Source organism: Perca flavescens, chromosome 23, assembly GCF_004354835.1.
Source record: "Perca flavescens isolate YP-PL-M2 chromosome 23, PFLA_1.0, whole genome shotgun sequence".
Classification (NCBI taxonomy): Eukaryota; Metazoa; Chordata; class Actinopteri; order Perciformes; family Percidae; genus Perca; species Perca flavescens.
The window spans coordinates 9671078-9683262 of NC_041353.1; the positions used below are offsets into that span (position 1 = coordinate 9671078).

General features: G+C 44.0%; 1 protein-coding gene across 1 annotated transcript in view; it reads left to right on the plus strand.

The window, feature by feature from the left end:
- bltp3b (bridge-like lipid transfer protein family member 3B) overlaps nt 1–12185 on the plus strand; it is a 32687-nt gene that overhangs the window by 18908 nt on the left and 1594 nt on the right. The window contains exons 10-21 of the mRNA XM_028570734.1: nt 635–796; nt 1189–1304; nt 1414–1555; nt 1952–2145; nt 2235–2972; nt 3513–4186; nt 6129–6277; nt 6727–6884; nt 7212–7362; nt 10785–11044; nt 11497–11605; nt 11754–11911. Coding sequence (XP_028426535.1) covers nt 635–796; nt 1189–1304; nt 1414–1555; nt 1952–2145; nt 2235–2972; nt 3513–4186; nt 6129–6277; nt 6727–6884; nt 7212–7362; nt 10785–11044; nt 11497–11605; nt 11754–11911 — 3011 coding nt within the window. The remainder of the gene's footprint in view (nt 1–634; nt 797–1188; nt 1305–1413; nt 1556–1951; nt 2146–2234; nt 2973–3512; nt 4187–6128; nt 6278–6726; nt 6885–7211; nt 7363–10784; nt 11045–11496; nt 11606–11753; nt 11912–12185) is intronic.

Genomic DNA, 12185 nt, shown 5'->3' on the forward strand with positions numbered 1-12185 from the left:
TAACTTCTCCTATGCAGACACACCTCATTGAGTGTGGTCTTTTTTTCATCTTTATTTCTATTTCCCTTTTATTGTTTCTCTTTTTGCATTTTTGTTCTATTTGTTTCTCTTATTCTTATAATCTGGCCTTTTGTTTTGGTGTCCCTCCATCTGCCACACATTCTGCTTGTGGCAAGTTCCTTTTTTTAGTTTTTTGTTCCACATTTGTTCTTTTTTATTTTCATTTGCAACAAATGTAGAAACACTATAGTTGTAACCAAACATAAAAGCCTTGACTTTCAATGCTTTTAAAAGTAGTGTGGCCGGGTTGGCTCAGTGGGTAGAGCAGGCGCACATATGCACACACTGTGATTATTTCCTGCATTTCTTCCCCCTCTCTCTCTCCCCTTTCTCCCCTAGCTGTCCTGTCAAAAATTTAAGGCGGAAAAGCCTAAAAAATAATCATTAAAAAAAAAGTAACCATGTAGAAATGAAAAGGATACAATAAAAACAGCATGAAGTAACTTGGTAAGCAGAACAAAAACCTTGAGATGCACCTTGTTGATGTTCAGTTCACCACAAAATCAAAAAGATTCACAAATGACGGACATTCAACTTACCTGTACCAATTCTCCTACTCTTCCTCGCGCTCCAGGTGACTGTTGTGCGCACTGGATGCACTACAGCGAGGCCACCAAGACCAGAGAGGGCTGGGCACGGAGTCTGCTCGATGAGTTCAAGTCCAACGTGGAGATGCTAAAGAGTGCGGTTCGAGACCAGCAAGGCCCGGCCCCTGCACACAGTTCCCCACAACACGGTAAACACACGTGCCTCAGGGTGTACATTTTTGTTGTATCCCCTTACACACATACAGCACATCATCCCTGTGGATTTTCTGCCCTCCAGTGTCCCTTAAGGACGATGTGTATTGGCCTCTAGGAAGTCAGGAGAGAGCAGGAGGAGGAGTAGGGCTTAGGGAGGCAGATGGAGAACTCCTAGAGTGGAGCCCACACACACAGCCTCCGGCCCAGTGCTGCTGGTGCCTAGAGCCAGGTACCCCGGTGTGTGTGCGCACATCTGGGTGCGGTGATACACACCTTTTGCAAAGGGTTTCTCTTTGGAGTACTGAGTGGTTGCCCTGTTTGTCTCCCTCTTTGTCATTCTGTTTTCAATTTCTCGATCCTTCCATCTCTCTTTCTTTCTCTCCAGGTAAGATAAACACCTCTTCCAGCGCTTCCTTCAGTCCTCCTCCCCCTCAAACCCCCAAGACCCAGCTCATGTCCAGCTCTGTTGTTCTCAGGATGGCTGACTTCAGCATCTACCAGGTCACTACAGACACACTCTGGCTTACAAAACCTCCATGTATGGAATCACTGAGACTACATACACCTTCACTGCTAACTTTGAGTTTCTGTGTCTTCTTGTTTATTGCAGGTGTCAACAGCAGACCAGCGTCGCTCCAGCCCCAAGACCATGATCTCCTGCAATAAGAAGGCCTTGTACCTTCCCCCCGAGATGCCAGCCATTCATGTCGAGTTCACGGAGTACTACTTCCCCGATGGAAAAGACTATCCCAGTAAGACTTCTGTGTTTTAGCATCTCATTTGAGAAACATGAATCTTTATTAGTAGGTCGTGAGCTGTTTTTATACACCAGGCCCACTGTTCTGGCTGCGACCTTCTATCTCTCACCTCCCTTTTGGATCTATTTCAGTCATTGACTGCTGTGTGGCTGAGAAGATTGATTTTCCGAAGTACACCCAGTGTTCTGAATGAGGAATCACCCAATTAATTCATGTTATGGATTTCTCACAAATTCCCTCCATTAGGAAACAAAGCACTTTTCTTTTTCTTTTTTTTTGGCAAGAAAGTGAAAATTGTTCTTGTGTTTCCTCTCTTTGTTATTTTTCTAATGTCCTCCTCTATATGACTACAACCTCTTCCACATTCCCCATTTCCTCCCGCTCATCTAGTCCCGTGTCCTAACCTGTACGTCCAGCTGAACGCCCTGCAGCTGGTTCTGGATCCTCGCAGCCTGGTGTGGATCAACCTTTTCACCCTCGACCTCAGGCAGAGTCTGGAGCAGTTCATGGAGATCTACAAGCTCAGTGACTCGCAGAAACCCGAAGAGCATGTTGACATCAAGGTTGACGGCCTCATGCTTAAGGTGAGGTGGAATGCAGAAACCTTTTGTTCGGGTTTTAAAGTGTCTGGTACTTATGTTTTTTTTTTTTTGTGTTTTCTACTCCCCATTAGCTGGTGATTCCCACCAATTGGGACGCCTCCTGTCCCGCTGATCTGCCTCGCTCCATTTCAGTGCAGACCTCCGAAATGGTGGCCACAAACACCCGGCACCCGGCTAACTGCACCCGCTCCCACCTCGAGGCCTTGTTGCAGGCCTTTGAAGAGGAGCCCTTCTTCTCTCCCTGTTTCTCCTCCTTCCCTCGCTCCTCCTCCTCCTTACCCCTTCTCCATCCCGTCTTCCAGCGCCACGCTCACGAACAAGACACCAAGCTTCATGAAATCTACCGGGGCCTGGTGGTGCCGACGTTGGGCACAGACGCCCTCAAGATGCCGGCCGCCTCTGACTTTTGGGCGTTGCACTTTGCCCAGTTCTGGGTGGACTATGAAGGCACCTGTGGAGGCAAGGGGCGACCGCAGCCCTTCGTGGACTCCTTCCCTCTTACCATGTGGGCAAGTCAGCCTGCAAAGATTGTCCAGCACCAGGAGAGGCTCAGAGGTGGTTTGTCCAGAAGCACATCAGGAGAGGCTGTCGCACGTCTGCAGAGGAAACGATTATTAAAGGACTATTACAGTACTGATGGTGCTGCAGCATCAGCACACGATTCAACGCTGCCTTCCAGGAACGGACTTCATAAACCTCTCTCATTGGGAAGCCCGCCTTCCTCCTCCTCCTCCTCTTCTTTGTCATCATCAATTAAAGAAGCAGATGTGCATGTATTGGTGCACGTGCAGAAGCATCTAAGTGCTCAGGTATTTTTTTTCATCCTTTTTATAGTTTTCAATATTGCACAATATACAACATACATTACCCTTTAACTGGTGAATGTGTAAAGCCACAACTTGATAATCAATGTGTGAGTCTGTCATCTGGATTCTTTTGGTTATTGCTCATCAGATTTTGATTAAACATGTGGAAGTGTTGCATCACACCACAAGGGTGCAAAGATTTAGTGAAGAATGACAATTTTACTGCTGCCTTTTAGTGCTAAAAAAACACTGATACTTAAATAAATGTTTAAGTAATTTATCAAATATGGAAAATATTTGCTGGTTCCACCCTTTAAAATGGGAAGATTTGCCATTTATATTGTTGTAAAAAATGAACAGACTATACATTTTTGTGTGTGTGTGTGTGTGTGTGTGTGTGTGTGTGTGTGTGTGTGTGTGTGTGTGTGTGTGTGTGTGTGTGTGTGTGTGTGTGTGTGTGTGTGTGTGTGTGTGTGTGTGTGTGTGTGTGTGTGTGTGTGTGTGTGTGTGTGTGTGTGTGTGTGTGTGTGTGTGTGTGTCCAGGTGAGCCACCGGCAGTATGTGTTTCTGATGCATCTTCAGCGCAGCATCAAAGCCCTCCAACAGACACTACAGCAGGATCTGGAGGAAATGGGCTCCAAGAAAGACCGCAAGGATCCCTCTCAGCATCTTGCAGACCACCAGCCCTTCACTGTCTGCCTGGGTCTCCTGCTGAAAAGCGCAGAGGTGTCCCTGCTCCTGAAGCCCATCCCCCAACCTGAGGGTTCACGATCTCCTCTGGGGTCCGAGCTCTCCCCCTCAGAGAGCCGGGGAACTCTGGAGCCTGGGAGCGATGCAGGAGAGGGGGTGGAGAAGGGGAGTGAAGGAGCTGGATCTGGGTCCGAAGGAGGAGCAGCAGCCAGAGGGGCATACACTGTAGACCAGCTGTTATGTGGTGATAGCTCGGAGGGTGGAGCCTCGCATGGTCCTGCCCCTCTCGTCCCCAACTCTACGCGTCCTGACTCAAATCACAAAGCCCCGCTGGACGAGAGGACTTCCGCTAAGAACTCTGGGAGGCGGAGTTCAGATGAAGGGGGCGAGGCAGTAGTGGATGGGTTGGCTGGAGGTGAAGATGTTGTAGCTGGACTAGATTTTAAAACACAGACTGTTGACCCCCTGTCAGACTGGAACGACAAAGACAAGGCTGCAGCCGCCAAAATGCCTCAGTCAATATCCAGGTATTCAGTTTATCACTCAAAAAGGCTGTTCGTTTATACCACCGTGTCATCACCACTGTGATACCACAGGACTCTACTTAATTAATATCACACTCTTATACTCTTATACAGTGCTGTCCAAAAGGCCATCAACAGATTTAAGTTTTTATAATTTGCATACATTACATTTGACATTGGGATCAGTACCAAAATTGTTTCATCTGTACCTTTTCAGGAAAAAAAAAGATTAATTTTTTTGTTTATTCGTAACTTAACAAATTAGTCACTTGACAGAAAAATCAATTTATAGCCATTTTAATGCTAAAAATTGGCTGAATTTGCTGCTTTTGTCTGTTCTTAAATGATTGTAAATTGGATTTTGTCGAGGGGAAAAGAAAAAAAAATTAGAAGAAGGCACCTGGCATTAAGGCTTTCAGCTCTATAATTGATTAAACTGTCAATTATTGTTTCGATTAATTGTTTAGTCTATGAAAAGTAAAAAATGAAATATTTGAAAATGCCCATCACAAGTTCTAAGAGCTCATGGTGACATCTTTAAATCTTGTGTTGTCTGATCAACAGTCTAAAAACCCCAAAGATTATCACTCTACGGTTATATAAAAACAGAACGTCCTCTGATTTTGGAGAAACCAGCAAATATCTAGTGTTTTTGCTTAATTAAACAAATGAAACTATTAACAATTGTTGATGTTTAATTTTCTATTGATTGACTTTCAGCTTTTGCTAAATAAATAATCGTAATCAACAGATTGATCGATAATTTGCAGCCTTTAAAAGATCATACAGTATATCATCCAAGGTTCAGGATCAGTTTTTAGATTTTTTTTTTAGAATATTCTCCCTCTGTGCTTCATTGTGGATGATGAATCTCATGACGGAGTCTCTCTCTAATTGAATCTGTCTATTCCTGATCACCCACATGAGTGTTTGTCAGTATGAATGTTGTTCAGACTTCGCATGCGTCTCTGACATTATGAATGTTGGTTGGCCTCAAGCTGCCATGTCTTCCTGTGTGTATTGTCTCATCTACTGTTTGTCAGCATTTCCTATTCTTGTCATTTCTTATCTCATTTACTTCCTTTTCTGCCTCTTGACCTTTGCTTTGACCCATGTGAGGTGTGTGTGTGTGTGTGTGTGTGTGTGTTTTCTCTCTACCAAGGAAAGGAAGTTTGTCTGTGGTTTCTGATTTCCTCAGCTCCTCAAACTCCAGCAGATCCACCTCCCTTTATTCCATGTCCAACATGTAAGGCACTGGATCTGTGACTAGCCGTATTAATGTGCGTGTGTTTATGTACGATGTGTGTATGTGTGAGTTTGTCTTTGTAATTGTGATCCTTGGATGAATACAAATCAGTGCAAACGTGTGTATGTGAATCCCCTGTGGGCATGCATTTGCATGTGTGCATGACACCCCGGTACTTGTCTGTATGTGTTAAATGAGTCCTGTGTTTGGTGCCTACGTGGTGGTGATGGTAAAGATCAAAAACGAAGCTTCTTTTTTTTTTTTTTTTTTCTCAGCCTTGTGTTCTCAGTCTTTTGGGAGCCACTTTGATTTTATCGGTTGTGATTTCTCTGTAGATCGTTTCTTGCGCTTTGGTAGGCTAGCACACTTTGTTCTTACATGACCTCAAACAACACCACATAAAGGACTGAAGCGATATTTAATTCATAGTTTGATGAGTAAGCTTTGTAAGCTCTCTGAGAGCGCAGCAGGCTCTGCTCAGTGTCAGCATAAGAACAAATCTATATCAGATATGACAAAATATAAGCACTGGCCCTGTTTTTTTTTTTTTTTTCTTCAATCAATGTCTGCCAATCAGCCAGTCCTTCAAAATCCGTGGCATGCATGGACAGTGTTGCTTAGCAGATTTTAAACTATACAGAAAGAAATTATTTGAAATGATCTGCCTCTCACACACTCCATTTCTTGTGTGTGTTGTAGTGGTCGTTTGATGCGGGACCGCTCCCAGTCCAGTTTCTCCGTGTCCTATAAGAACATGAAGAAGAGCCCGTCCCTGCAGTCGCTGGACAACATCTCTATAGACAGCTACCTGATGGAGGACGGAGACGCGTACAGTCTGCTAGAGAGAGGTGGAGCAAACATGAATACATTCTTACACACAAATGTTTTTTTTTTTTTTTGCATATATGTAAGTGTCCAGCCCACATGGACCTTTTTGGACAAACATACCGATGCAGTGTTGTAACATTTATCAAACAAGAACATCATTTATTTACATAAGAAAAAATTGAATCTGCGTCTTTCAATTACAAATGGTAACTTAAGTATATATTTCATCACCACTGTCATTGTTCCGTTATTTCGGTGACCTCCTTGTATAGAGATTGACACACTGGTAGGCAACTGTATTGACCAGAGGGTGGCAGCATTGTTCTGCTATGTCAGTAATGTGCAGTGTTACAGTGTACGCTACTTTAGTCTCATGATGTATTGATAAAGCCTGAACATGCATAAAAGGCAAAGTCAAATGTGTGTCTTGTCTCTGTAAGTAATGTGTCTATCGTTCTGTGCGGTACAGATGACGTGTCCATGTCAGGCTTCAAGGATGCCATCAGCGAACAGAGTGCCACTGAGAGCGCCACCGAGGCAGTGATTGGTCAGCAGCAGGAGGGAGGCGTGTCCCCCGACACTGTCAGCGCAACCTCCCAGAGCATCGACGATCCCACCAAAGATACAGTAAGATACCAAAACTTGGAGGATTCCAGAAGTTTGGAAATAACACAACATCTCTGGTAGAATCATAACTCCACATTATTGATTTTGATGTTGTGGATCTCATCTCGTATACTGTAATGCTTCTCACTGTGATAAATAATATTTACTGTAACTATGGATTCGTAATCTATGAAATCATTCTGGCCTTATAATGTGCTATGTACAGTAAGAGAGTTAGGAATTCACATACAGTAAGAAATGTGTGGAGGATTTTGAAATGTAGAAAGTATAGAAACCCTGCCACACAGAATATGACGAGGATTGTTCTTGTTTGTTCTTCTCCTCCAGGTGTCGGTGCTGGTGTTGAAGGTGCAGTCGGTATGTGTGGGCATGGAGGCGTTTGGCGAGAGCACGGCCGTGGCTCTGGAGGTGGGCCAGGTCACACCCAGCCAGCTGGGCAATGTCAGCCTGAGACAGTACCTCAGCAACCGCAGCCTGGGTAAGAAGATGTCTGCATACATGGTTTATTGTTCTCTGCAATTGAGCGTGAAATATGGTGCTTTTTATTTGATGCATTGCAGTTATAATAGGCATTTTCATTGTATGACAATTCTATTCAACCATGGTCTTATTTGTTAGCAGAATTGACGTTAAGGTTGATTTGACAGAAACGGTGTATACAAATTCAACACGTGTACTTCTAATATTTGTTTGATATTCATTTTGCAAACCGTTATTGGCAAAATACTGGAGTGAGGAACAAGCTGCTCTTATTTTGAATTGTGAGCTGTTGGATTACATAAAACAAATCCACCCAAACAGACTTCTGTCGAAGTAGGCTTCAGCCTATTTCTTAGGTCCAAACTAAAACTGAAGATGAAAGTGAAGAGACGTTTGTCAAGATTGAAACACACAAGTAGGGCAGCTACTAAACAAGAACGAACAGCAGGGGAATGTGTGTGTGTGTGTGTGTGGGGATTCTTTTTAGATGACCTTTTAATAGTATTTTGTTCATTTAACAGTAGACCGTGAGAGCATACACAAGGACAGCAAGAGGAAGGAGATGTGATAAAAGGTCCTGGAGCAGACTTTAAACCACCAGGATGCCCCATAACTGACCCCTCCTGCCCTTGTTCTGCGTAGTTAATATGATGTCACATTTTTCACTGTTTTCTGAATAATCTTCAGTTGCAGCCCTAGTCTGAATTCCCAAAGAATAAGTTAACCATTATTTCAAGTGTACTCACACATTTACACACTAACACAGCCACCCCCTCCTCCTTTAATTTACCTTGCCATAACTCCCCACAGGTATGGTGTGTTCAGTACCAATACCTGCTCAAAGCAGCCAAGGTAACTGCTGTGTGTTAATCCACCATCTGCAACTTAACATGCATGCTTGCCCCAGCGTGTCTGTTACTTTCCACCTGTGTGTATGTGTGTGTATACAGATTGTGCACATGTTTTTTCTTCCAGTTTGTCTTCTGTCAAATCTCATTTTCAGACTCAAGACTTTTGCTCGACGGTATGCACTGCAAGTGCACATAGATACAGTGTTGCAAGTGTGTGTGTGTGTGTGTGTGTGTGTGTGTGTGTGCACATGTTTTTTCTTCCAGTTTGTCTTCTGTCAAATCTCATTTTCAGACTCAAGACTTTTGCTCGACGGTATGCACTGCAAGTGCACATAGATACAGTGTTGCAAGTGTGTGTGTGTGTGTGTGTGTGTGTGTGTGTGTGTGTGTGTGTGTGTGTGTGTGTGTGTGTGTGTGTTAGCAGCAGGGGGTGTTTATGTGACATTGAGATCTTTTTTTCTCCCTTGTGTGTGGCACTTAAGAGAGGTTCAGAGTGAGTGGACCCATTATTTGCCACATTAGGCCCCCAAACGTGCGTGTGTGTGTGATTTAAATTAACTGCAACCATTTGTGCAGACTGGCGTTAACCCCTGATCTTCCCATTCACGGCTTTGTCTAATTCGTCCTCTCTCTGTCTCCCCCTCCTTTCTCCCCACCTTCGTCATCTCTCCACTGCAGCAGACTTTGCAGTTTCAGTCCACTGACTCAGGCAATGAGAGAAACGCCAGCTTTACCCCTTCGCTACCTCTCCTTCTCCTCTTATCTCACAAGAGCAATCCCTCCTCCCTTTTCCTTTCTCTTTTCCTCTACCTTTCCTCCTCACTCTTCCCTCAAGCTCCTACTCATCTTCCTACTAATCCTCTGTCATTTAACCCCTCCCCCCCCGACCCCTTTTACTTTTTCTTTCCTTCATCTTCCTCCCTCCCTAGGCCATCTTTTCTCTTCCCTCTCCTGTCTTATCACAGTCACTCAGTCCCAGGCTGTTGGCTCCTTCCCTCTTTCTCTCTCCTCCTTACCCATTCCCATCCTCTCTCGCTCTCTCTCGCTCTCTCTCTTTCCCCATTTGCCTTGACCCTATAGCCGCCCAGGATTGAGAGAGAATGTCTTTTTACAGTATCTGTGAAAAGCTGACCGCATTGTGTATGGTCCTGGAATTGCTTTATGGTATTAACCCTCTCCTGACTTTCCTTCAGAGAGCATATTAAATGGATGTGACGCACTTCTCACGGTCATAATGAAAAGATTTCTTTCTTTAAGTGGCCATTCTCATGCCTTGCTGAGTGTTTCGCCTGTTAAAAACGTCTGCCTGTAATTGTGTGCTTGCCAGCTCAATTTGTGTGTAACATCTGTGTAAAAGGAGGATTTTAATTACCCCCCCTCTCGGGTTTAACACCTCTCAACCTCAACTTTCATTAGTTTGTGTCTTCTTTCTCTCTGTCCTCACCTCTTTTTTTTTTTTTTTTCTTTCTTCAATAAACAGGATTCGTATCGTCACATTTTGTGGCACTGAAATTTAGGTCATTCTTAATATAGTAGTACACTATCAAATCTTCCACAATTGTTAGCAACTCAGAGTTTAGCTTTGTTCAGTGTCTAAAAGGAAGAAAAGAAATGATTCAATGGTTGAAACCTTACTTTGAATCCTCAACACTTAGGTGGGAGTTTCCACCGAACCCTCGGAAATAATTAAACCTCACTGCAGCGAAGAGCCCGTGGGATTGTACAAAATCTCAACTCCTTTTTTTAAAATTCCTTCCTACTTCTCTTTTTCCAGCTCAATTAGCTTTTTCTGTTTCCAACTTTTCCCCCCACTCGTCTTTCTGATATTCTGCTTCCTTCATCCCACCTCTTACTACCCTCGTTTAAACCTGGCCTCAACATGCACCCTTTTTTTTTCCTCCAAGTGAGCTAAATTGAAGCTAATTAAAATGAAGCTGTAAATCCACTCAGTATGTCCTGATGATAACTTATAGATATCGTTTTTTTTTTTTTTTTTTTAAACCAGGGAGATTAAATAAATTATCATCATCCAGGCACTTTATGAACTGTGGTGGAATTTAAAAAATACAGTTATATATTGGCTGGTAGTCATTTTATAAACAAACACATGACCTAGACGAACAATGTTTATACTCATTTCTTTTTTTCTTTTTTTTTTTTATAATTATAACCAAGAGACGTACTGAGCGGGACATTTTACGGTTGAAAAATAAACTTGTCCGTGCTCTCTGGTGCATAAACAACGTGACTGTGACAATGTTTCTAAATACCCTTAAACCAAATTTGGAAATTAACAAAGGGACTACAATTTGGAACCTGGAATTTAATACACATTTTCAGTCAAATGGCACATTACATATTAATCAGGACGGATGTGGATTGGAAAGAAAAGAGAAGATGCTTACTGTCAGATTCAAAGTCTATAAAGAGAGAGAAATGCTATTTGATATTGGGTGTATTTTAATGCCAGGTGTGTATGTGTATTCCCGCTGAATCCTCTCTACAGCCACAGACATGACACCAAAGCTAAAGCTAATGCTAACCGCAGCCTTTGTCTCTTCCCTCACAGCTGGCGGTGAGATCCGCTCTGCGCCCGCCGGGGTACTCCACAGTCCAGCGGTGTGCGCCCGCCTTGAGAGCGGGCCCTGCGCCGCCGCTCACTCCCCGCTTGCCGAGCGCAACGGCTTCCTGCAGCTGCGTCTCCACGGATACCAAGCAAGCTTCTTGATGTCCACGCTGCGTAATCTGGCTCACTTCCTGGAGGACGACTCTGCGCCGCTGGTGCTGCCCATGGAGATCAGCGTCAGGGACACACACGTCAACTTAAAGGTGAGAATCCCCGGTGTTTTTACCCTGAGGTTATCGTTTTAGAACTACAGTACACCTGGAAGACCTCAGCAGAATATTTGTCCTGGTTTTTTTCCAGTTGTGTTACAGTAATAGAACCCATAACTCACTGCCATACAGTGCAGCAGCTTTGATAACCAAGTTAAATATTTTGAACCGTGGCCTAATTGGAATTTGGATTTGAACTGAATGTTTAATGACATAGAAAGGCCTTTTTACCTTCTCTCTTGGGTTCCTTCACAAGTGAGTAGATTTCCTGTGGAACTGATGTGGAAACCTGGATGTGGATAATTTCTCTCTCAGCGCCTGTCGTCTGTCTCCTCCTCCTCCTCCTCCTCCTCCTCCTCCTCCTCCTCCTCCTCCACACACATATACATGCTCACGCACATCCCAACTTATACTACCACACTCAACATGTGCTGTCTCTGCTGCAGGACGACGGTCCCCGTGACAATCTCTCTGACTCGGAGTCCTCGCCTATCACCCTGCATGTGGACAGCCTCATAATACACAGAAGAGACGACGGCTCCTTCTGTATCGGAGGTGAGCAACGCACACACATTTTCATCCTCCAGATATTTCCACCTCCCCTTTAGCACTGATTCACTGCCGTTATATAAGGCTTTGAAGTCCACGCTCAGTACTTCCACACCTCCAAACTCCCTTCTGTTGTCTGTCTTTCTCCTTACAGTGGACACAGCAACGGAGAGCAAACCATGGAAAGGGGGTGCGTTGATTGATAGCGCTCTGACTCCAGTCCCTGAGATTGTGGGTGGTGTCTGCGGTATACCAAAGGCTACACAGACCCAAGCCCCACCCACCAGCCCCCACCCATATAGCAGAGAAAAGGTAAGACTCACAATGAAAGCATACTGTGGGGGTATATGAGAGTAAAGTATATAGTATAGAGGCATAAATTGCTACCCACAACACCTGTCAACAATCTTAAAGAAATATTGTCACACATACTTTTGCTCTTCTTCTTGTCTTTTTTTCTCCTACAAACTACTGAACAAGAAGGACAGGTTTTTTTTTTCTGACTGAATATAAAAAAAGATGTAGTGAAAATCCAGGTCCCTGCTTGGCTTGCATTGTGTATACAGTGGGAGTGATATTTATCAGC